This window comes from Suricata suricatta, chromosome 17 (assembly GCF_006229205.1).
Source record: "Suricata suricatta isolate VVHF042 chromosome 17, meerkat_22Aug2017_6uvM2_HiC, whole genome shotgun sequence".
In the NCBI taxonomy this organism is placed as follows: domain Eukaryota; kingdom Metazoa; phylum Chordata; class Mammalia; order Carnivora; family Herpestidae; genus Suricata; species Suricata suricatta.
The window spans coordinates 50,935,314-50,961,480 of record NC_043716.1 but is presented as its reverse complement, the minus strand read 5'-3'; the positions used below and the strand labels follow the sequence as shown (position 1 = coordinate 50,961,480).

At 49.3% G+C, this 26,167-nt stretch overlaps 1 protein-coding gene across 7 annotated transcripts in view; it reads left to right on the top strand.

Annotated features, from left to right (window-relative positions):
- The window catches only part of SLC39A11 (solute carrier family 39 member 11), a 353,304-nt gene that overhangs the window by 204,681 nt on the left and 122,456 nt on the right, over nt 1-26,167 (top strand). For all 7 annotated transcript variants that reach the window (XM_029927486.1, XM_029927490.1, XM_029927488.1 and 4 more), the window contains one exon: nt 6,794-6,967. In XM_029927486.1, coding sequence (XP_029783346.1) covers nt 6,794-6,967 — 174 coding nt within the window. The remainder of the gene's footprint in view (nt 1-6,793; nt 6,968-26,167) is intronic.

The window sequence follows — 26,167 nt, the reverse complement described above, 5'->3', positions numbered from 1 at the left end:
GAAGATGTGGTATATATTCATGATGGAGTACTACATGGCAATGAGAGGGAATGACATATGGCCCTTTGTAGGAAAGTGGATGGACCTTGAGAGTGTCATGCTGAGTGAAGTAAGCCAGGCAGAGAAGGACAGAAACCATATGTTTGCACTCATAGGTCTAGCAGGAAAACAAGAGAGACCTAATGGAGAACCAGGGGGAACGGAGGAGGGAGAGAGAGTTAGGGAGTGAGAGGATGCAAAACTTGAGAGACTATTGAATGCTGAGAATGAACTGAGGGTTGAAGGGGAAGGGGGAGGAGGGAAAAGAGGTGGTGGTGATGGTGGAGGGCACTTATGGGGAAGAGCACTGGGTGTTGTATGGAAAACAATTTGACAATAAAATATTATGGGAAAAAATAAAATAAAATAAAATAAAAATATTAGATAAAAAAATAAAAGTTATCTATAGGATAAAGTTGGGTTTTCTAAAAAAAAAAAAAAAAGAAATGGTTTTTCAAATGATGGGCTCAGAACTAAGCAAAACTCCCTCAAGACATTAAAACCTTGAGTCAAAAGGCTAAGACATACAGAAAATATTTCTGGAGTTTTAAGTGAAACAAGTAGAATATGAAACTGAACATGAACATTTATGATCAGTAGTGACTGCGCACAGTGATTGTGCTTCTCGTGTGCCAAGCTCTGTACCAGGTGCTTTACAGATACTTTAGTTATGCTAACAACTGTGCTAAGAAGATATGGTTATTAAACCCATTTTAGTACAAAGTCACTGAGGCACAGAGATAGCATTTCTCTGAAGCCTTATGGCTAATGAATGACAGAGCCATATCCATGGTTGGCAGAGCCATGATCCCATGGTGGACAGAGCCACGATCCCATGGTGGACAGAGCCGCATTCCGACAGTTGGCAGAGCCATGATCTCATGGTTGACAGAACCACATACTGTGGTTGGCAGAGCCATGATTCCATAGTTGACAGAGCCATGATGCCTTGGCTGACAGAACCACAGTCCTGGAGCTGCAGAGCCATGATCCCATGGTTGACAGAGCCATGATCCCATGGTTGGCAGAGCCACATCCTGTCATTGACATAGGCACAACCCGTGGCAGGCAGTCTGATCCCACATCTATTCTCTTCATCATTTGCACTAACCACAAATCTGCAAAACACGAACATGCATGAACTGGACAAGGGATAGGAACAAGTGACAGTCATTGTGATAGGGACGTTGGGACTTTTTCTTTAACGTGGTTATGTTTATAGCTTTACAAAAGGGAATCGGCCTGAGTGTGGAGAGGTTTGGAGACAGTCATAGGCTTTAGTTTTGGGTATATTTGAGCTGAAGGGCCATATGCTATGGCTTGGAGACTGACCTGACTCTTTTTTAAATTTCCACGTGCCTGTCAGGAAGGACCTCCATGGGCCTTGATCCCTCCACGTGCCGTGGTGGCTGCTCACCCGTGTTGAGTCATTATTCCATGTTCAAATTTGGCATTAATTACATAAAGGAAGTCATGCTAATCCCATAAATGATTAAAGAAACAGAACCAGATTCTTAGCAAGCATTGTCACACTCATGTTGATAATTGAATTTCTTCCCCCAACTCATTCTGATTCCCGGGGAAACCAACAGGAAGGAAAAATAAGTAAGTAGATTGTCCTCTCTCCCTGCTTTTGATTGGCCTTTTGATTTTGTTTGTGCATACGTAGTACGTAGTGACTATATATGACTGACTACTCTTCATTTTCTGTTCTGTAAATAGGGTTTAGAAAGAAGGTATTTTTCCAGAGGCTTGAAGTTTTCTGAGCTTAGCAGATGAAGATTTGCCTATTTGTGTTAATTCAACCAGATCATTTCCAGTGATGTCTTGGGGATATTTTTAAAGCTCTCATGGCTGGTGATCTGTTAATTAGTATTGCTGCATTCACTGGGGGCTGAGGTTTCGTCATTGGGCCCTGTTAGATTTGTCTGGTTACATCATCGTAGGGCCAGCAAACATCCTGTGTCCCTGGGGGCCCCCAAGCCCATGGATTATGGAAAAAAAGGTTAACATGGTGTTCATTTTGCATGATGTTCTCAGTCTGAGGCCCCGGAATCCATGAGGATTCAAAACTTATTTCAAAATTGCCTTAATTTATTGCTGAAGAGAGGATTATAGCTTCCGCTCTACTTTCAAAGGCAGTTGCCGGGGTGCCTGGGCGGTTAAGCGTCCAACTGTAGCTCAGGTCATGATCTCACGGTTCCTGGGTTCGATCCCTGCGTTGGGTTCTGGTCTGACAGCTCAGAGCCTAGAGGGTGCTTTGGATTCTCTGTCTTCTTCTCTTTCTTTGTCCCTCCCTGGCTTGTGCTCTCTCTCTCAAATAAACATTTACAATTTTTTTTTTCAAAAGCAGTTGCTGATTCAAAATGGTTTAGAGCCACTAATCTACAGCCTTCAGCACCTTTCACTTCCCCTCAAACCCTGAGGGGGACAGGGCCTACCCAGACACCCGGGCTCACTTTGACCCCCCGCTCCTGCCTGCTGGACCGGAGACGGCTTTACTCTGCAGTACGGTGTGTGGGGGGTGAGAATCCCATGTGAGATGTGTGACCGTGTTGCAGGAGGTCACCCCACCGTTCAGTGGGAGAAGTGATTCCTGGCCAGATCTGTCTGTTCTGCCTGTGGTCCTTCTCGAATCCAGCGACGCCGGCCTCTCCAGGAAAGGAGGAATGGGGGGAGCCCCAGCAGTGGGTCCCTTCTTCGTGTGCATTCTTAGATGCTAAAGTCCAAACTTAAAAAAAAAATGCTTTTTTGACAATGGGCCCCTTTGATGTCTTTTCTTTCCCTTTCTGAAAGAATCGTGACCCTGTGTTCTGCACTTCGTGTTAATAACTATTTTCTCGTTGCAGCTGCTTCCTCCTTGGACATAGCAGGTCTAAGTGTTTAAGAAGCGTTGTTTTCAGGTTTATCGATGGGTGGGAATGACTGTAGATACAAGATGTCTACTGAGCCCTTTCCACCTCTGGGGTCACTGGGTGCAAGCTCACCGACCCCTCGGCACCCTGAACATTTCCAACATAAACATACAGGATTTCAAGTCCCTAAACTTCATGGCAGTGAGAGCGGGGAGCAAAGGAGCAGATCAGCGCTCCCCTCCCCTATCCCCGCCCAGTCCCCAACAGGGTCCTGGTTAAGAGGTGGCCTGTGGACGCAAAGACCTGGCTTGACTCCTGACTCCATCTGGGACAACTTGTGAGAACGGGACCGGCCAGCTCCACCCCTCTACTCTTCAAGCTTTTTTTTTTCTTTAAATGTTTTAAATGTTTATATATTTTTGAGAGAGAGAGAGAGAGAGAGAGAGAGAGAGCAGGCAGGGGAGGGGCAGAGAGACAGAGGGAGGTACAGAATCCAAAGCAGGCTCCAAGCTCTGAGCTGTCGGCACAGAGCCCGATGCGGGGCTTGAACTCACGAACCACAAGATCATGACCTGAGCCGAAGCTGAACGTTCAACCGGCCAAGCCACCCAGGCGCCCCTCAAGCTTTTATTTGTTAGAGGGAAGCTTCTCTGCTTTGTGGGGCTTTTGTGAGGATTGAAGATAAGTCCTCAGGACCACCTGTTAGCCGATGTCACTAATGCCATTTTGCATTTCTGCATCCACCTTGACTGTTCCGTCGCTACCTGTCCTTCCCCTTTGCCGAATCCTACTTCAAAAGTGCCCAGACCTTTCCCCCTCTCGACAGGTTCTTGTCGCCCTGGCTCACCTCTTCATCCCACCCCGGGCTTGGCAACAGCCCTGTGAAGGGGTCCTCCTCTGCCCGCAGTGCTGGCATTCCTCTTGGAATGCGGTGGCTTAGCTGGCCTCGCCGGGAGAGGCATGAAGATTCGCCACCCAGGCGGCATCGTACTCTCTATAGTGATTAATTCGGACTAATTCTCCCCCTTGCAGATGCTTTAGAGGCTGTTACCAAACTGGTTCATTTAACAAGCCTGTGTCTCCTGTCCCAGCCGGGCGGGGCCTGCAGCTCTACCCCGGCCAACAACCTTTCTGCTCCTTGGCCCTTCCCCGCTGCTGGAATTCACTATCGGTGCCCCATCTCTGTGCTCTCCCTGCAGATTTGCAGGGGAATCAGACTCCGATGCTTTCGTAGCCCTGACAAAAATAAGCACCAGCTTCAGAGCTCATTAGAGAGAGTACATACATTTCTGCCTTCTGATGGAATTAGTCATGTCTTTCCTGTCTCTTCTCTCTTAAACTATAAAATCCCAAAGGGGAGAGTTCCCCACCCCCACCATCTTCATCTCCCACTGGTGAGCGAGGTCAGGTCTGTGCACTCAAAGGGAACCCAAGGGATCAGCGGTGTCTCCCGACTGGCCCGGGAGGAAGGCGAGTGCCCACCCCATGGAGATGGTGCCGTGAGGGTGTACTTAGCTTTGCTCGGTGCAAATAGTGTCTGCCAGGAGTTGCTTTCCAGCAGAGACTGGGTGAGCTGCGGCTGCTGACTGTTTGGGGGGCTGGTATCCCTGCGTTCCGGAGGATCAAGAGGAGGCCCCTTCTCCCTAAGGGAACTGAGATTCTGCAGTTATGAGAGAGAACCCGGGGGGACCTGGGGAAGCTGGGTCTGCCTGTCCTCCAGCACCTGCTTACTCTTAGGGTTTACTTGCTTGATTTGAGTGAGCGAACACAGAAGGATGTTCAAAAGATATCTCCCCGCCCCCCTCCGTTTTAGAAATACAGAGCAATGTTCACTTAGGCGGATTCATCTGAAAAGGGAATCAAAGACCCGATAAAGGTTATATAGCAAGATTCTGGTTGCTAAGATTAACCCCCGCCTACCTTTGAGGCAAGGAGAGGGGCGCCTGGGTGGCTCAGTTGGCTAAGGGGCTGACTTCGGCTCAGGTCATGATCTCACAATTCATGGGTTCGAGCCCCACATCGGGCTCTGTGCTGACAGCTAGGAGCCTGGAGCCTGCTTCCAATTCTGTCTCCCTCTCTCTCTGCCCCTCCCCTGCTCATGTTCTGTCTCTCTCTCTCTTTCCCCAAAATAAAATAAAATAACCAGAGCCCCATGGTCAGGGCTAAAGGAGTCTTTATATTTGCCTATTGTTTCTTAATTTGACGCTGGGAAAAATTTTCTGTGATTTTCAGCTTAGAGAGAATTTTTCTGCATGTGGAAAATTTACAGAGAAAGGAAGGAGGCCCACCACAGAGAGTCCCTCCTACCCTTCAAGCTGATGACCGTTAACTGCTGCAAGGGACCGTCCCCGCCACAGCAGAGGGGCACAGGGGCAGTCAAGCCGTGCCATCTCCCGCAGCCAGCGAGTCCCATCGCTTCTTGTCCAAACCAGGACACTGACAGTGAAAGGGGACACTGGTAATCCCCCGGGCCCCAGGGCGGCGAGCCCAAACGGGGACGTATGGTTGCCTTCTCATGTTCCGTCCATGTGACCTCTGAGCTGTGACTTGCAGGTTCTTCTGTTCGCTCGTGATAGAGAGACCCTCCTTTCCATTTGCACTGCCACGTGTCTGAGATTCTCTCGAGACCCTGCTCCCCCAGAAGCTGCTCCCACAAACATGTCCACAGTCTAGATGCTCTTCCTCAGACCCAGGCAATGTGCCTCCATTAAGAATGAGATGACCCTGGAGACTATGAGTAGTTGGCCCAACCTGGGCTTAGGAAGTGACACCCTTCAAATGTACCCCCAAGGAGAATGTTTGAAAGGGAGGTTACGTCATGAAGACCGGTGGTCGGGGACCGTGGTCAGCCCGTGGGGCTCAGAGCGTCCTGCGACACTCAGGCTGCCATTTGTCCGTCTGCCGGTCCATCCGTCTGTCTGTCCAGCTGGCCGCATGATTTCCCGTCTGTGTGTGTCTGTGTGCAGCTCTGCTTCCTTCTGTCATCTGCCAAGCTGCCTTTGCACAACCTTTTGGATTGCGAGTCCACCCTTGAGTCACCGGGGCCGTCTCCACCCCAGTCCCTGGTCCCTGGGGAGGGAGTGTCTGTGGCTCGGCCTGACACGTGGCCGGGCTCCCCGGAGGCGGTGGAGAGGAGGGTCTCGCACCCTGTAACGCTGTCGGGAGAGAGGCACCGCGGTCCACGCCTGCGCACTTAGCACTTGCATGGCGCCTCCCGTCGAAGCCTCACGAATCCTGATGGATGGGGCCTCTTATTACCCCGTTTCGTTACTCAGGAAACGTGGGCACAGAGATGGAAAACAGCTTGTTAGCGCCACACAGCAGCTACATGGACGAGTCAGGAGCGAGTCAGGGAGCCTGGCTCCAGAGTCTCAGCTCCCGCCACTCAATATTATTTCTCCGTAGGCGTTGCTACGGTGACCCCAGTTCCATCTTTTTTTTTTTTTTTAATGTTTATTTACCTAGTTTGAGAGACAGAGAACAGGAGTGGGGGATGCAGAGGAGGAAAGAGCGAGAATCCCAAGCAGGCTTAGCGCTGTCGGCACAAAGCCCGATGCGGGGCTCGAACTCAGGAACAGTGAGATCACGCCCTGACCCGGAATTAGGAGTCGGTTAATGCTTAACCGACTGAGCCACCCGGGCGCCCCAGCTTCATATTTTTTTTTATCCTTTCCAGTACCTGTACCTTGGGCACTGAATATCTATTTGGTGAATGTCTGCTGAATGAATAAGTGAAGGAAGGGAGGAACAGGAAGGAAACGGGAGAATTCACGGTCCCCTGGGAAGTTAGGAAGTAGACCGTTTCCCAGGGTTGAACGCTTCTTCCTGCAGCTGCTTGCCAAGGACCCACATGCACGTTTTCAAAGTACTCTCCCTCCCGCCCCTCTCTGTTTGCACAGACAAGAGCGAGAACGGGGAGGCCTATCAGAGGAAGAAGGCCGTGGCCACAGGCCTTCCCGAGGGCCCCGCCGCCCCGCCGCCTCCTCGAGGGGACCTGGTGCAGCCCGGAGGCCGCGGCAGCTGGAGGAGGATCGCGCTGCTCATCTTGGCCATCACCATACACAACATTCCAGGTGAGGCCTTGTCCCCGAGCCATCCGGCCACCTGCCCGAAGGTAAAGTCACTTTGTCAGCTCCGCTGCTCGTCTGGAAAGAGGGACAGTCATGGCGTGTGTCCTTGGTTGAGGGGGCTGGAGGACAGAATGCAAATCTCCCTTGGCTTTGTTTGTAGCTTGCGTTATTGCTGTGGGGAGCACCTTTTATGAGCATGCGATGTCTCTGGTTCTGTTCAGGGCTCTTTTATTTTATTTTTTTAAGGTTATTTATGTTGAGAGAAGGAGAGTGAGAGAGAGACTGAGGGAAGGGCAAGAAGAGAAGGAGAGAGAGAATCCCAAGCAGGCTCCGTGCTGTCAGTGCAGAGCCTGATGCAGGGGTGCGGACTCTCAAACCATGAGATCATGACCTGAGCTGAATCAAGAGCCGACGCTTAACTGACTGGGCCACCCAGGTGCCCCTGCTTAATGCTGTTTTAAAATACTGACTTCTCTGTCGTTTAATGTCCTTGCCAGTCCTATTCTCTTTAGCATTCTACAGTCATTCGTGTTGTGTCTTTGGGTTTATTTTAATTGAAAAAAATGTGCTGGCCTTCTGTTTCAAAAAGAATACCACGTCTCATTTAGAGTAACTAGAAAACGCAGGTAAGCATAAAAAAGAATAAAGATATTATTAAAAAAAACAAATTAAGGGACCGTGAGGCAGTCCTTGGGTCACATGTCGGAATTCGCTAGTTATATATCTGGACAAATGACTCGAGCTCTCTGAGCCTTGGTGTTCTCATCTGTGAAATGGGCATTTACTACTACTAAGATAATCGGGATATCATTTACATGATACTTAAATAAGATGCTATGGCATGCGCACACATAGATACCCAGATTTTGGTCCCGAACTTGGGGCCACGTGAGCAATCAGAAAATGGTCACAGTCATTAGCATTAATAATGCCCCTGTCTTCCTTCCCAGCTGTGACATCCTCTGTCTTGAGTTCTTCCACATTCTGATGCATCCTCGTTGGGCCAGAACTCGGGTTTGAGGAACACCCTTGGTGAGGGAGCACCCCTGGGTGATGTGTTACCCGAGTCCGTGCCCGCCTGTCCCCCTGTCACGGAGCAGTGACTCGATGGGACCAGGCTTGCAGGAGGCACAGTCTTCTCTTCGAAGCTCTTGTAGATGTTGCTTCATTACCCTCTGGCTCCAGTGTTGTGGGAGAAAAGGCCACCGCCGATTTACCCTCTCTGGGTAACTTGATATACCTCTGCTTGCACAATGACGATTTTTTTTTGGTATTGTTTTTAAAGAATGACAATTTCAATGTTATATATGCCCGCATCTACTAAACCAGTCTAGAGCACTATGTGTTCAATCACTTTTTTTTTTTTCAATTTAGGGAAAGAGATAAAGAGCAGGTGGGGGAGGGGCAGAGAGAGAGGGAGACAGAATCCCAAGCAGGTTCCACGCCGTCAGTGCAGTGCCCCATGGGAGACTTGAACTCACAAACTGTGAGATCATGACCTGAGCTGAAATCAAGAGTCAGACGCCTAACTGATTGAGCCGCCCAGGTGCCCCGGTCACTTTTTAAGCTCAGGTCTTCCCCTAGATGAGAAGCGCTTTCCTAATTGTTTCTGTCCTGGTCCTAGCAATTTCTATCATAGGATCATACAGGCTGGTTACCCCCCCAGTTTTTTTTTCAGCATCTCATTTCCCTCTTGGATCTTTCCCTTTGGATCATAGGCAAACTCTCTGATTTTTCTAGAGCTTGCTATTCCGGATTCCTTGGGATGAAGTCTTATGTGGGACCCCAACTCACCAAGCTGACCTGAGCAGCTATGTCCTGGTGGATGGGTCTGGCCACATTCATCCCCCAAAATCTTAGTAAACTCATTGGAAGATCCAGGGCTTGGCAGAGGGCAGCTTGAAAAACTTCCACGTCACCTGGAACCTCTTCAATGCTAATCAGTAGCATTGAAGCATTACTCTGCCTGTTCAGTCATAATAGTTCATCACTATCTTTCTGCCACTCAAGGCTCCTTCTCTAAGCAGTTGAAAATGAATAAAGATCAGTCCAGTGGGTACACAGCCAAATAAGATAATCATGCTGGCTCGAGGTATCCCGTGGTGATTTTCTGTCTCCCAAACGAACCTGATAGTGATCTAAAATCCAGGTTGCATAGCACTGGGCTTTGAGAAGCCGGGCATCAGCTTTACACTGGTGGAGCCCTTCCCGTTTCCCACCTGCCACTACCCTTCTGTGCTCCCATGTGCTCAACTGGGACTGTTTCAGGGCTCTTTTTTTATATATACCTTTATTTTATTTTTTTTACCTTTTATTCACTTTTGAGAGACAGAGCATGAGCAGGGGAGGAGCAGAGAGAGAGGGAGACACAGAATCCAAAGCAGGCTCCAGGCTCTGAGCTGTCAGCACAGAACCCGACGCAGGGCCCGCACTCACAGACTAGACTACGAGATCATGACCTGAGCCGATGTCAGACGTTTAACTGACTGAGCCTCCCAGGTGCCCCTCTCTGGACTCGTTTTAACAGAAGACTGAGGAGAGTTCACATACTTACGTGGTCATTGACTTCAGGCAGAGCTTGGATGAAGGCTGGACACGTGTTAGCAGGAATGAGGTGTGGGAAGACACCGACATCAGATGATCCGCAGTCAGCATGGATTCAAAAGTTACTTCTTCCTTGACAATAGACCTTCTTCTGGACCTTTGGCATTCCCAAGTTCAAGTTCAACCTGTGTCCCTTTTATGGTAAATTGGAAGTACCTTTTGATTGTATGGAGGCTTGAGTGCGCCGTAGGAACCTCTTCTAGTTGTCATCATTAGAAGTATTGGGTAACAGTCCACGACCTGGGGAGCGGCTGGCTTGCCTGGATCAAGAGATTTGAGGGGAAATTTCTCTCCCTTTCTTGCCTATATTAATTGCATTTTGTTTATCTATTTATTTATTTATTTTTGAGAGAGAGTGTGCAGAAGCTGGGGAGGGGCTGAGAGAGAGAGAGAGAGAGAGAGAGAGAGAGAGAATCTGAAGCAAGCTCCAGGCTCCGAACTGTCAGCACGGAGCCTGATGTGGGACTTGAACCCATAAATTGTGAGATCATGACCTGAGCCAAAGTCAGACACTCAACCAACTTAGCCACCCAGTGGCCCCTCTTGTTGCATTTTGATAACGAGTTGTAGGTACTTGAGTTCAGTCAGGCAAAGAGCAGACCAAGATCCCTGGCCTCCTGTAATTAGCATTATAGCAAGAGAAATAGACAACGAACATAATAGTACTAAGTGCACTTACATTATGTTGGAAGGTGGTTAGTGCCCTAAGGGAAGGACAAGTTTAGCAGGGCTGATGAGATGGTGAGATGATACAGAAAGGAGTTACGATTGTTTTTTAATTTTTTTTTAACATTTATTTATTTTTGAAAGACAGAGAGAGAGCACAGTGGCAGAGAGGCAGAGACAGAGAGGGAGACACGGAATCAGAGGCAGGCTCCAGGCTCTGAGCTGTCAGCACAGAGCCCAATGCAGGGCTCCATCCCACGAACCATGAGATCATGATCTGAGCCGAAGCTGGACACTTAGCCGACTGAGCCACCCGGGCGCTCCAGAAAGGAGATGGAATTTTAAATAGAGCAATCAGGGTGGATCTCCTGGAGACCTTGCATTTGAGTCTGACATGCAGCTGTGTGGGGCAGAGTGAGTGTTGCAGGCAGAGAAAGCAGCCCATGCAAGAGCCCTTGAGGCAGGAGCACGTGAGGACCAGTGAGGAGTAGCCAGGGGTCCACTGTGGCCGGAGCAGGGGGAGGGAGAGGGGAGGCGCCAAGCAAGGACAGAGAGGTCAGCCCCGCCCCAGTTGGCACTTAGAGTCATTGTAAGGATTTTTGTTTTCTGTGCAAGTTTTGAACAGACAAGCATATGATCTGAGTAAAACATTCTCTGCAGGTGCTGAATTTAGACTGGACCCAGGAGGGGAGAGGGCGGCTGTGGGGAGACCGGGCGGAGGCCACTGCAGGAATGCAGGTGAAAGACGAGGTGGCTTAGACCAGGGTCCTGAGAGGGGTCCCATTCTGGCATCAGTTGAAGGTGGGGAGGTGGGATTTACTGATGCAGTAGACGTGGGGTGAGAGCCAAAGTCAGGAGCCAGGAAGGACCTGAGGTTTCAGGGCTGACCAGCTGTAAGCATGGACTTGCCCTCTACGGGGATGGGGACGGCCCAGCGAGGGCAGGCTTTAGAAGGGCACATCAAGAACTCAGTTTTGGGGCCCCCTGGGTGGCTCAGTCAGTTAAAATCTGACTTTGACTCAGGTCATGATCTCACAGTTCGTGAGTTCGAGCCCCACATCAGGCTGCATGCGTGCTGACAGCTCAGAGCCTAGAGCCTGTTTTGTATTCTGTGTCTCCCTCTCTCTCTGCCCCTCCTCTGCTCGTGCTGTCTGTCTCTCTCAAAAGTAAATAAACATTAAAAAAAATTAAAGAAGGGGGACCTGGGTGGCTCAGTTGGTTGAATGTCCGACTTCGGCTCAGGTCATGATCTCACAGTTCGTGGGTTCAAGCCCCGCGTCCGGCTCTGTTCTGACAGCTCAGAGCCTGCTTTGGATTCTCCACCTCTCTCTGCCCCTCCCCTCTCTCTCTCTCTCTCTCTGCCCCTCCCCTCTCTCTCTCTTTCTCCCTCAAAAATAAATAAAACATTGGGGTGCCTGCGTGGCTCAGTCGGTTGAGCCTCCGACCGGCTCAGGTCATGATCTCACAGTTCATGGGTTAGAGCCCTGCATCAGGCTCTGTGCTGACAGCTTGGAGCCTGAGTTTGCCTTCAGATTCTGTCTCCTTCTCTCTCTGCCCCTCCCCTTGCACGCTCTCTCTTGCAAAAATAAACATTAAACAAACTAAAAAAAAAAAATAAACGCGCCGGCCCTTGCACACGTGTGTAAACCCAGTGCCCCGGGTGTGTGCACGTGACCATGCGTGTGTCCTCCCACGCCAGAAACCTCCAGCAGACCGCACACTCGCTAATGAGCTTCCCTTTTCACTTCCACATTAATAAAAAACATTCAACAAAATGTCACCCTCCATCATCCCCAGGACGTACAAAACTGAACCAGCAAAGACAAAAAGGCCTCAAAAAAAATCAATTATCCATTTAGTCACTGTGAAAAGTCTATCTTAAAACCCAGAGTCGCGGGGAACGTCAAAGCTCTAGTTAAATTTTTAATAAACTATAAAGGATAATGGTACAAAAGAGACCTTTTCAAAGGTAAGGCGGCAACAGACAAGCTCTTGAAATGGTTCCCATCCAAGGGCAGGAGGCTGCCGTGGGGAAGTGTGGCAGGTGAACTTCTCCTCAGACTGGAGTTCGGAGACGGAGGCTCCAGGGATGCGTCCCCAGGGGCCTCGGCAGACTTGTCTGTATTTAGACCCTGGTGATGTCATCCAGTGCGGTGGAGGGGGGCGCAGACTGATCTCTGTGCCTGATGGGCATCTCCACTTGAATGTCTGCCGACAACCACACCTCACAGTCCAAACCTGAGTTCTTTTTTTCTTTAATTAAAAAAAGTTTTTTTTTAATTTTTTAACATTTATTTATTTTTGAGAGACAGCAACAGATCATGAGCAGGGGAGGGGCAGAGAGAGAGAGGGAGACACAGAATCTGAAGCAGGCTTCAGGCTCCGAGCTGTGAGCACATAGCCTGATGCCAGGCTTGAACCCATGAACCACGAGATGGTGACCAGAGCCGAAGTCGGACCCTCAACCCACTGAGCCACCCAGCTGCCGCAGGGCAGGAGGGTTCTTAAACTTTGTGGCTCCCACAAAGCCTAAAGCCTTTCGTTGGCACCTGGGAGGAGCTGGGGACCCCCTCCCACGCAGCACGCAGGCAGCCCTTGGTGATCCTAGAGCAGGGAGGGGTCCCCGCTTCCGAGAAACACGCACAATTGTGCAAACAGTTGACATGTTTCCGGAAGAAACCGTAATGAGCGAGGAAGACCATCAGACGTGAGCCCCTCTGGCACGTGTGGCAGACCCCGAATCTCTGCGGGTGGGGATGTCGCCTCCCAACGCCACGCCCCTTCTCTGGCTGGCCAATGTGTGACAACGGTGGGTCGGGGAGCTTGAGTCCTTCGGAAAAATGATACCCCCGGGGAAATGACGTTTCTTCTGTGCCAGCAACTCTGTCGCCTTCGGAGATCGTCTCTGAAAGTGATTTTCATGCAGCGTCACGCCGGCTGAAGGGCTCTGGGCCTTCGGAAAACAAGCACCCTCTGTGCGTCTGAGTGGAATTAAAAATCAACTCGCAAATCGAGTTCCTGCTAATCTCTTTCCTTGAGCGGCTTATGGTCTCAACAGTGCACTATCGCATTGTTTCCTACACCAGAAAGATAAATTTAGAGCTTAAAGGGATTGTCCAGAGGTTATCTCCTTCAAGCACTGCTCCATTTGGTGATTTGATGTGTGTGTGTGTGCGCGCGTGCATGTGTGTGCATGTGTTAAATTATCACTGAGATTCCTTTCAGCCCTGGCACTGGATGATTCTGTGAAAGAAAATACAGAGAGTACAATATTCATCTAATGTATTTAAGGTGTAAATCATTCCTTCCTTGGTGGTGCCTTGCTGGGTCCCGTCTCTGCACCTGTAGTGATCGCTGTCACCCTGAATGGCACTCATTTAAAGGGGTCCCACTCCCCCGGCCATAGATGGAGTTTCCTATAAGAAGCTCCATGCTGTCTCCCTTTTAGGACCTCATGTTGCATACTGAAGCGCAATGTCTATTCCATCACCAAGAATGACCAGCACACTTGGTACCTACCCTCCATCCTAGGATGAAGGGCTGTCATCTGAGGGCCAAGGGTCCCTGTTCCCCTTCTCCCACGGCCACCAGGCGGGTTAAGGGACAGCATTCAGCTTCTGTGGGTCTCCGTGACACAGCGGGCTCTCCTTTGTGGTTGAAATGATTTATAAACCCATGGAAGAGGCGCGATGAGTCACACGCTTTTTATTTTCCTCTCATTAAAGTCAAGAGCCAAGTTCACTTTGCTGGCTGTTGCCGTGACACAGAGCAAACTAGGGTCACCGTCTTTGTCTCCAGAAACGGCACAATTGATTTTAATTATTTGGCTTGTCTTCCCTCAACGGTCCTATTAGGCTCCAGTTCATGGCTTTACATGAAATGCTTGAAAGTTTAGTCAGAAAGGCTTTTTTTTTTTTCCCAAGGAGCAAAACCTCACAAATTTATATGCTAAAAATATTAACCATGGTTGGTTATTCCTGAGATTGGGGCTGATTTTTATTTTCTTCATGCTTTTGTGAGACGTATCAACTTATCTCCTAAATGACTTGTGTGATGAAAATGGTTTTTGGAAGAGGAACCTCTATCACGTAACTGCCTCCACATCCCTCACCCGCAGCGTACACACACACACACACACACACACACACACACACGAGGGTAGAATTAACAGTTATTCCTTTACACCTGAGATAATCTTGTTGGGGTGGTTGCCGTTACAGGTTGGAAACAAAACAGAGGATGTGTATCAGCTTCCCACGGCTGCGTAACAAATTATTACAAACGTGGTGGCTTGAAACAATCTTTTCGTTGACAATTCCGGAGGCCAGAAGTCTGACGTCAGTTTTCTCGGGCTGCAGTTGATGTTGACGGGGCCACACCCAATCTCTAGGGGAAAGTCTGTTCTTGCCTCTTCCAGGGGCCACACCTGACTCCAGTCTTTGCCTCCTGTGGTCAGCTTGCTGTCTCTTCTGTGTCTAATCTCTTTGCCTCCTTCTTATAAAGATTCTTGGGTTTTCTCATCTACCCAAAGAATCCAGGCTTGGTTATCTCGTCGGACCATCCTGTCGGCAAAGGCTCCTTTGTCACGAACAGTGGCATTGCTGGCTTCCAGGGCCTGACCCTGCCATTCACTTTTACCCCTGCCTGGTCTCCACATGCTGCAATGCTTCAGCAGTCTGGTAACTTAGAGCTTACAGGAAGGAGCCAAGAGCCAGAAAGAACAGCTTTCCTGATTTCTTCATTTTCCTGGGACAAAGACCAAATAGAAAATTCTGTTATTAGATGGGGAGCTTTCTGGGGAAAACGTCGAAGCCACAGCCTCTCCTTCACATTGTTCTGCTTCCAGAAACTGGAGGAGCATTCTGTGCAGCCAAAAACCCAGGCTTAATGAGCAGTTCTAAGACCACTCAAGACTACAGCTCATTGGCGATAACAAAAGCCACCCTATACTAGAGGCTGCCACTTGCGGGGGCCTTTTTTTAAGTGTCCTCTGTATATGAGTTAGGTATTTGCACCCCCCAGCTTCACATTTTAGAAGCTGAGGCCCAAGGAGGCTGAAAACGAAGCTCACGGTTGTGTGTGTGGGCACGGGCAGCCTGCTCCTTTCTACGGGGAGCTGGGCTGCCTTCCTCCCGGTGGATCACAGCGCTTTTCAGAGCCAGTTACAGAGAAGTTCAGGAAATGCCTCTCATTTTTTGAAGCTTGCCACATTAAATGTGAATGTCTGCGGCACCACACTGGCGTGTTGGTGTGACTGTCACTCCAGATGCAGCAGCTCAGATCAGCAGGGAGGTTTCGGCAGGGGACACGTGGACTGTCATGGTGGGTGATCTGCAGATGCGGGTGCAGTGAGCCCCCGCGTGGCCCCCACGCACCTGCTGCGGTCACCGCCACCCCCACCAAGCGAGGACAATCCAGGACCCAAGCAGATCATCAGCCGTTTTATCAAAGAGGGAGGTGTGGGGAGAGGGGACAAGCCCAGGATGTAGGATCAGAAAGGCCAGGGCCTGGACCCCAGAGCCACCAAACGCTTTACCAGCTGGGTGACCTCAGGTAAGACGCTGGGAGTTCCAGTTTCCTGGCTGTAAAATGGAAATAAAAATCCATCTTGTGGTTCGGTGTTCAGTGAGGTGACGGCGCTGGCCACCAGCAGGGCTGCGCCCTGCGTCATCTGCTGTGACGCATTTATCACGGGGCTGCTCCGATCCCCAGAGATGGTGTGGTTCTGGCCTCGGGCATCTCCGGTGCTACATCTCCAACCACTTTAAGTTCTATCTCCAGCAGGTTACATGCGAAGACGCTTCTCATTTACCCCAGGAGTTGGGAAACACTGTAATATTCTCCTCTAATTATCTGTGCCTCAGTGGGAAGCCTGACATTATAATTAACTCAGCCTCCTGTCTGGGATGACATTTTGCTCGGCATATTGTGTTCCTGGGTGTGCGCCGTAGCCGAAGCTGGTAGCGCCTCCACAGAGACGCTGTTGGGCTTGAGCCTGAGAACGGGCACAGCCAGCCCGAGGGTGAAATCGTAACTGTGGGATTCCTACAGGATCCCCGCCCCCACCCCGTGCAACAGGGCGACTTTTAAATTCACTACCAACTGCCGCCACAGGCTGTAAACCCATGCCCGTGTCCTGCAGACTGGTCTTCAGATCACGTGAGCTCTGTTCTGGAGCCACGCGAAGATTGGGGTGCCTGGGTGGCTCAGGCAGTTGAATGTCTGACTCTTAGTTTCGGCTCAGGTCATGGTCTTGTGGTTTCGGGAGTTCGACCCCCGCATTGGGTTCTCTCTCTGCCCCTTCCCAGTGTGTGCTCTGTCTCTCTCAAAAATAATTAGAAAAAAAAAATTTAAAGCTGCATGAGGACTAGGGTTAAAATCAAGACTCATTTCCACATCTAATAGATTATGTCATCCTCCTATCTGTTATGTAAATTAAAGGAAAAATAAAGGCAAGGGAATTTCAACATATTTTTGTGTAAGACAACATTTCTGGTAAATTCCAATTGTCCTTCTACTCTGGCCAGGCAGTTATCAGCTGGGCCATGGTTTCCCTGAGTCTTTCTAGACCTGCACCGTCTCGGACAGCAGCTAGCAGCTACAGGGATGGACAAGCCTGGCTCTGGAGTCAGAAAGCCTGAGATCCCAGAGCCACCAAATGCTGTACTATTTGTCAGACTTACACAAAATGCAAAATTTAGATCCTCAGTCACACCTAGCCACATGTCCAGTGCTGCGTGGCCGTGTGCAGCCAACGGCTAGCCAGTTGGACAGCACTGATACAGAACAATTTTGTCATCACAGAAAGTTCTATTGGATGGCTCTGCTCTAGACTCTTGCAAAAAAATGTTCACTCTGCAACTTATTTAGAGCCTACCTAAGCTTGCCTTGGGCCGAATTCTATTTGGGGGAAACATTTTGTTTCCCAAGACAGATGTTCTGCGTGGTCGTGGGGTTGGGCGTCAAATATATTTTGTGGATAAAATGCCTTACATTTCAAAATTTGAAAATATATTAATTTTTTAAAATAAGCTAAGGGTAGGACAGCATCACCCCTGTGGTAACCTTGTTCTTGTTGTCATTGGGTCTGGTCTGGCTTCTGAGTTCTCAGATGAGGGACGGCTTGGGGTGGGGGCGGCTTGGGGTGGGGGGCGACTTGGGGTGGGGGTACAGAGAAACCACAGCTGGCTCGTCACCGCATCTAATGTCAGGGGGGTGGAAAGAGCCGCTTCAAGGATGAGCTTGTCGTCCCTCTGCTCTGGGTGACACACCCCTGTCCCCCGAGCAAGGCTGCACATTGAGCTGTGTCAGCCTTTCCCTCTCATAGGACAGCTTCTCTTGTCTCAGCTCGGGTTTCGAAGGAAGGACATTAACTGCCACGTGAAAATCACCACAGCATTTACTGTCACTTTGTTTTTTTCTGGGGACATTGCCTAGTTCATCCCCCAATGCTCCCAAATAAGGTATTTATTTTAGAATGCACTGCGCGAGAAAGCTTTGCCTCCCTTGCGGAAATGGCATTCATAATTTATTGTGTCTGCCTTTTCTTTTTTCCCTTGGCTGCTCAGAAGCACAGAGCCCCATTGCCACCAAGATAAGAAGGGGGTGCATTCTGATGGTCTCATTATCTGAATTCTTCTCTTCGTGCACAACCCGTTGTATTGTACTTTAATCCATTTCAAAAGGAGGGAGGTTATTCATTAATTGGCACTGTGATTTTATTCCTTTGTCTCCAGTTTCCTGGGCACAGATTCGATTTCTAATCCAGATACCTGAAAAATGCTTTTATCTGGTTTATAATGGAGACCGGGGGCCAGGTGAGAGATAATGGAGTCATCTGTTTATAATGTTGAACCAAACCATCGACTGATACTTCCTGTGCGTGGATGCCGCTAGGTCCTCCATGTTCATCAGGAATACAGTGCGATCTACGTCTCCATTGTTAGCTTCCTAGTAGCCATTTTTTAAAAAAATGTAGGAAGCAAATGAAACTAATTAAAAAATTTTTTTAGATGTTTATTTATTTTTGAGAGAGGGAGAGACAGAGCACAAGCAGGGGAGGGGCAGAGAGAGAGGGAGACACAGAATCTCCAGAAGGCTCCAGGCTCTGAGCTGTCAGCACAGAGGTTGACATGGGGCTCGAGCCCACAAACTAGGAGATCATGACCTGAGCCAAAGATGGACCCTCAACTGACTGAGCTCCCCAACCGCCCAGAAACTAATTTTTAATACGTATTTTATTTAACCTAAAATCGTCAAAACCTTATTATTTCGACATAGAATCAATATAAAAAGTTGAGACATTGTACGTTCTTTTTTTCCCACACTACGTCTTAGAAATGCAGTGTATATCAAACACTCTGAGCACAACTCACTTTGGATGCTCAATTTTTAATGGTTCCAGTGAAATGTAGTCCTTTCTGTCAAAACAAAGCTGTGTGTAGTGGAGAAAAAATATTGTTTTTATTTCTTCAGCTTTCAGATATACACTTAAGTTAATTAAAACAAAAACAAACCATTCATTTTCTTGGTCCCAGCCGTCAAATCCCAAGTGCTTCGGGGCCACATGTAGCTAGTAGCCGCCATGTCAGATGGCACCGATCTAGATGCCCCGAGAGATCCAAAACAGAATTAAAAAAACAAAACAAAACAGCCCTTGCCTCTCAAGAGCTTCCAATCCATCAGATGGGGTAAAGTTTATACATACACGTATTATGATGCAGCTCAGAATGAATCCTTTGTCTCCGGAAGTCAAAACAGTTAGTACAAGACTTTGGAGCAAGGGCGTCACTTCTTTTGGCTCCGTTCGATTGAAACAATAATATTTAACCTCTCGCAGACTTGAGATTGAAACCCAGGCCTTGGAGGACTGACTGGGTGCCAGTGATCCCTCCCACGGCAGAGGGGATGGAGGAGGCCCCAGGAATGCCGTAGGCGGTGGCGCATGGGCAGGGTCCAGGCCACTGGCTTGATACCAGGCTGTTCTCCTCCTTCCTGCTAGTTAATAAGTATCTCGAGCCACGGCACTGACCTCCCTCCACGTGTGCCGGCCAGATCATCTTTTCTGCCCCAACTGCAAGGTCGCTGCTGTGCTGGGCCGGGCAGCTCCACCCTAGGCCAAGGCTGCCGTGAGAAATAGCTCCAGACCCCTTCCTCCACCCAGCGAAGCCACACCGAGGACAGGTCGCTGCTGCAGACTGGCCCGTGGCTTCTGTCCCGGAACTCAAAGACATCATCATGTTCAGAGTCCCACGTGATCCGTGTTGGCTTTGCAGTGGTTTTCACCCAACGCTCAACTTGTTTTTGCTTCACTGCAAAGAGAATTGTAGCTTTTCCCAAACTTTGATTTATAAAAATACCCCGAGCCTTGGCTAGGAGGATAATCCTCCAAGGAACATCTCACCTGCTGATGTGTTCCTGTCCCCTGTTGGGGTGGCCTCAATTCTTGGGAAGCCGTAACAGATAACAAGATTAATCAGGCGATAATACTTGAAGTACTAACTGTGTAATAGTCCCAGCTCATTTGTATTCATATATGCTAATTTTAGCGCACATTAATTATGTATTTAATAAGTCCCCTGCTTATTCTATTTTGTCTCCACTCCCCTGATAGCTGTTATGGCGTGAAGCTGAAAATAATTAAAATGTTACTTGTGTTCTGCAAATAACAATTAACCGAGGAGGAATTCTGAAATCAAAATCTCATTCTCCTTCCCTCTGTTTGATTAAATACCGTGAGTGAAATGGCAGGTAAAACGCACTTGGTGGTCTGTTCCCTGCGCAGTTGGTGTGTCCCCTTTTCAGGGTGGTAAGTCCCAGAGATGGGTCCTGGCCTGACTCAACTTCTCTGGCCTTGGGCTCCTATCTTCTTGTGGACCTGGAGACACGCATTCATGGGTGGTGAGCGCCCACGAGGCTGTGGGAGAGGAAGGGAAGAGGGAGGCTGTGCTCCACAGAACATGCAAGGGGGTGGCAGCTGGAGGTCCGTCTGTGGGAAGCCCCCAAGGGGGCTGTGTTGGACCTGAGTTTCCTCCCACACCTGGATTTCCTAGCCGTGTCTATCTAGCCACCCGTCCTTCAGCGGTTCAGCACCTTGGAGAACAGACAGCTCCCTGGCCTGTGCTTTTTGCATGTTCCATGTGCACAGGGTGTCATACCTTTCTGCAGGGTCTGTCCTAGCCAGTCTCTCTCTGGGCCCTCATGCACTGGTTGGTAGCTATTGGGAATAGACGCTGGGCCCCGTTTCCTTTTGCCTTGGATCTTGTGCCAATCTTGCCATGCCCAATGTCCTACAAAATACCAGCACGTACCTGCTTCCTGTCCCTGAGCTCTTTCTTCCCCTACGACTTCTTTTTCCTAACCCTGGGAGTGGCCCCGAGCTGTCGATCTTGGTGGCCCATGCCCACGACTCAAGCCCCACTGACAGCTTGTTGGCTTGGATCCCTCGGCTTGAGCCAAGCTGCTATTATAAATGGGGCTCAACTGAGCGCTTGAAAAGGAATCCATTGCCCCCTTTTAGTCAGTAATTCTACTCAAGGGAAAATGCGCAAGGAGGGGAATCTCAAAGAGATCCATCTCATTGATGGGCTACCGAAAAAATTTAATTAGAAAATAATTCAGAGGTGCTTGGGTGGCTCAGTTGGTTAAGCATCTGACTCGATTTCAACACAGGTCATGATCTCACAGTTCATGAGTTCAAGCCCTGCATTGGGCTCTGCACTGACAGCTCAGAGCCTGCTTGTGATTCTCTCTCTCTCTCTCTCTCTCTCTCTCTCTCTCTCTCTCAAAAATAAGTAAACCTTAAAAAAAAAAAAAAGAAGAAGAAAGGAGAATAACCCAACGCTCATGGGATTTGGAATTTGGAAATTGCCTTGGAATGATAGCAATTTAGACTGGCCAAATTCTCCATTTTCTCGCATAAGTAAGAGCTAGGAATCAGAATCTGTAGTTTTTATCCTCATGTATAAATAGCCATGTGGTTTGTATGTATTACAACTTCAGCAGGTTGTGGTTTCCAGACCCATGAAGGAAGGTGAATCATTGTGGCCCCACCTCCCTGCCTCCCAGATGACTGGACAATAAACTCTGGCCATGGACGTGAGCCTGCCTGAGGGGTAAAGGGACCGGAGAGACGGTGGTGTCCCTGACTACCGGGTACAGTAGTTAAAAGCACTGTTTGTCCACACCGTTCCTTCTACACCCCCATTTCCTCTGAGCCTCAGAGCTATGAATTCATCATCGTCTCTTGCTCCGATTAAAGTTCAGAGCTGTCATTTCCAGATAGTTTGTTCATTTGCTCTGCAGAATATTCTCAGAAATGCTTCCCAGCGCAGAGATGTTAGGGAAGAGGCAGGGGTGTGTTGGTGGGGGAAAAAAAAATCTCTGACTCCTGTTTTCTGGTGCAAACAGAGTAGTCTTAAATGTCAATACAGCGGCATAGCCATTTTCTCGCATCCGCTTTTAATCAAATGCTTTTTCTCCGGCAAAGCCATTCCTTTACAAAATTAGCAAGTCCCGGAAGTATCTTAGCTTTCCTTTCTGTGCCTGTTCTCAAAAGGCAGCCTCCTTTCCACACTAGGGCATGTGGGGCTTTTCTGGTAGGAGTGGGGGCACATGACACACAGAGCCACTGGCCCCTCCAGAGGTCAGAGGAAAACATCCAGTGGAGGAGAGCAGAGAGGTAGAATTCTAGGCACCGAGAATGTGGGGGGATGCCAGGTTGTGTACGGGGTTTAGTGAAGGTATTTGGGACCATGCACCTTTCCAAGCTCCTTGGGCTGCTCCCCAGCAGGGACACGTTCCGCCCTGATTTGCCTGGTCCCCGGGGGCTCGGGATAAGCTCTAGGTTTTACCTTCTGGTGCCCCTGAAGAGTGTCCTGTTGCTTAGAGACAGGGCACGGTGCCTGGAGTGAAGATAAGGTTGTCAAGGAAACCAAGCCACAAATTCCCTTGTTTTTCTTCCAGGTGCTGGACAGAAGAGTAAAGGATTTTTGCTCTGACAACTGGAAGAAAAGTATCTTCTTTTCCATGTGTGTTTTAGACAAATATCAATTTGTTGTCCGAGACACAGCCGAGTTAGTACCAGAGTTGACAAACAGGGCTGAGTTTTGCTTTCTTTCTTTCTTTCTTTCTTTTTTTTTTTTTTTTACATCAGCGAGTGCTTTCTGACATAGACAGAATTAAGCAGCCATTTTAATGTGCGTTTTTTTTCTTCTTTTTCTTCAGATGTGTGAGCCCCAGGACCCCGCCCCTCTCTCTATTACACCACTGAGCTTTTTTGAATTCTGAGTTCTTACTTATTTCCCCAGCTTCTCTCTTTTGGTGGCATTGGGAGTGTCTTTTTGGAAATTCACAGCGGCAACGGCTCTTTCCATCCTCTGTCTCTGGAACATTTGCATGTTTCACATGGTAGGAATCCATAAACACAGACATCTTCCTCTTAACTCTGGTGTTCATAATTCAGAAAAAAAAATCCTTTTTGGGGTCATCCTCCAGGGATTCCCATTGAAGCTACAGAAGTTCACGTCTGTTCTCGCGTCAGTGGACTGCAGAGTTGGGGGGTCCACGCCATGGCACCCCAAAATGCTCCCTCCACTCTGGGGAGTTTGAGGCACTGGTAAAGGGCTTTCATATATTGGTGGTGGCAGTTTTAGCTCCTGCTGGGAGCTTGAAGAATCACCTGTGAGCGTGTGTCCTCTAGCTTTCTAAGGACTTACACCTTTTCCTACTTGTTAAGAAATGCATCCTCGGCGCATCTCCTTTCCCCCCACCTCCTGTCTGTGTGTTTCTCTTGAGCAGTATTACCAGTTTTCTGGGTACCCCCTGATCTGTTTCTCTGTGCCATCCCTGACCTCATAGAGAACTTCTGTGCCACTCAGTGACTTTCTGTAACACACTCGGTCCTGCCCCTTTCCTGAGTTCTTGGGATGGTTTAAGCGCTCTGTGGAGACGTGGGGTGGGGGGGGTTCAAACACAGTTACTGAGAGAGATGATCTGTTGCACTAGTGACCTAGAGAAAGGGCACCAGGAGCAGAGAGGAAGCACCAGTTCACTCTGGGTCCGGGATGCGAGTAGGGTGGGGAGCTGGGGAGGAAGGGCACACTAGGGTAGTTCGCCAGTAAAAGATGCATAGGATATTGATACATGGAAAGGGGAGAGAGGGGCCTGGTTCCCTCTGGAACCCCAGACGTGGGTGGTTCTTGGCTAAAATATCCCTCAAGAGGTAACACACTATTTTGTCTTGACTCCAATGTGGTGCTGAAGCCGTCTTTTCAGGATTTTGCCCATGATCCCCGCCTCCCACTCAACGCCCCGGTGCTCCCACAGTCGCTCACTGGCCCTAGCAAATGTGCTGCTCAGGGAACTCCATGCTCTGGTCTGTCCCGGGGCAGCCACAACCCCACCCTCCTCTGCCTCCTCCCCTTCCCTCTGCCCCCCCCCCCTCCATTTCTGGCCCACCTTTTCACCTGGCCAACTTCTACTCAACCTTCAGTGCCCAGCTCAAGCATCATCTCCTTGGGGAGCATTACTTGATCCCACCTGCCTAGTGCGCCTCAGTGGCCCCTGCTGGTGACCCCAGCGCTCTGGACTCCCCCTACACCACACTTCCCATTCTGCTCCACACTGGCTTTAGATTTCTAGATTCTCAAAATCCAGATGGACACCTGCAGGCAGCATCTGACCTTCCTCCTTATTGAGGTTGGTTCCGTTCCCATCTGAAAGGGGGAGGGCCTTAAAGAGTCAGTACCTGGTGAGCAGGGAGGTGGGATAGGAAAGGAAGACATGCAGAGCTGAGAGGGACCCAGGGCTGCTGAGCAAATGACCACAGACTGGGTAGCTTAGAGAACAGAAAAGTATTGCCTCACTGTTCTGGGGGCTAGAATTCCAAAGTCAAGGTGTCAGCAGGGTTGGCTCCCTCTGAGGCTGGCAGGGAAGGATCCATCCACGCCTCTCTCTTGTGCTTACAGATGGCTGTCTTGTCCTTGTGACTCTTGACGTCTTCCCTCTGTGCGCGTCTGGTACATAAGGACACCAGTCATGTTGGTTAAGGGGCCCGCCCTACTCCAGGATGACCTCTTCCAGAGTAGTTACACCTGCAACAGCTGTATTTCCAAACAAGATCACGTTCTAATGCACTGGGTGTTAAGACCTCAACCTATGAATGGGGGTTGGGGGGGCAGGTGACATGATTCCACCCATAATACCCTCCTTCCAGGAAGACCAAACATGTTTAACCTGCCTCTTAAAAACTCAGACTATCATTTAATTTATCACTCAGACCAGCCTATTGATGGTCTGACAGTTAACCCCTAGCTGACCTGAAGCTGGGAGGGGCAGGTATTTTGGGGGATGATTAAATCATCAAACCAGAAGATCTCCACAGGCTGGAATTCTGATGCTCTCTCACAAGGTGAAAATGAACAGAAACAGGGACCTAAGTATAGTCCCGGAAGTAGATTTCCCATCCCTAAACAGGTGAGAAAGGTGTATTCAAGAGGAAGGAAGTGAATTTGGGCTTTAATTCAATAAGTAGCGTAAATGGGGGTGTCTGGGTGCCTCTGTCAGTTGAATGTCTGACTCTTAATTTTGGCTCAGGTCATGATTTCTCAGTTTGTGAGATCGAGCCCTGCATCGGGCTCTATGCTGACAGCGCAGAGCCTGCTTCGAGTTCTCTCTCTCCCTTTCTCTCTCTCTCTCTCAAAATAAATAAGTAAACATTTAAAAAAAGAGAAGAGGAGCTTAGTTGTCCACTCAATCACATATTGATTGATGTGTTTGCTGCCCACCCCCGCCCTGCAAGACGTGAGGCCCTGCTGGAGTCTGAGTCAGCCCGGTGAAGCCGCTCCTCCCCGGGCTCATGCGGGGTGTGCTGCCACTTGGACAAGGGGAAGTACAAGGCAGGGTACCTCCTCTGAGAATCCACTGATAGAAGAGAGCCCCCCAGCCTTGGACTTGCAGACAAGCACCTTCCTGCCCCGCAGCCCCAGCATGCCTGGCTGGAAGCTAAGACTGGAGCAGCATCCAAGATCCCCGGGCCTTCTAGGCCAAAGCGAAGAGACCGGAGGAGGTGTTGGCTGCTGTGTGTCTTGGGAAGACCCCCTGGGGAGAAGAGCCTGGGTTCGTCCTGGGTTCCCTCCCAAGCCGGAAGTAGAGTGAATGAGTGAAAGGTATAGGAGAATAGATGTTAGCACAGCATATGGAATAACATTTTCAAAGTTGGAACTGTCTAAAAACGAACTGTTCTGGTGTATCCCGAGAGGCAGGGATGTTGTCCTAGCCAGCCTGCTCTTGACACTTGCTGGGGAAAGAGACCCCAGCATCTGTCACAGTCAGGCATTCCTACCTCCCGTGTTACACAACTGCCTCTCAAGAACCCTCGGAGTCAGAAAATGCTCTCAATCAAGCTAATTGCTTTCTTTCCCAGACCGCAGGGTTTGGAAGGAGCTAGTTACTTGTTTACTCGTGGGGACTCAAAGTACATTTTCCTTTTGGAAAAAGAACTCTGTTCTTCCTGTTCCTCCACGTAAGCTTGTGCTGGGCTGTGGTGTATGAAATCTAATCTCCTACCAGGAAATGATTATTTATTTGAACGCTTCCCCCAAATCCATCAGGCACTCTGGAGTGTTAGTTTGGGATGATAGATTTCACAGCTGTGCTGTTGACACTTTGGGTTCGTTCTATTTCACGTGAGCCCGTCTTCCACGCGTGGCCAGCAGTGAGCAAGGGGATTAGGAAGGCCCCCCGCTGTGATTGGCAGGTGCCTCTGCAAACGTGGCTCACCTTTTCCACTGGCCCGGAATGTGTTCTTCGACCCCTGCTGCTTTCTTTAATCTGTTCCCTTTGCGCTTGTGGATAATTTGAAAGTGTTTTCTTCAAGTAACTGTGTCACAGCTTTTCAAATGCTTTGCTTCTTCTAATTAAGAAAGGGAATTG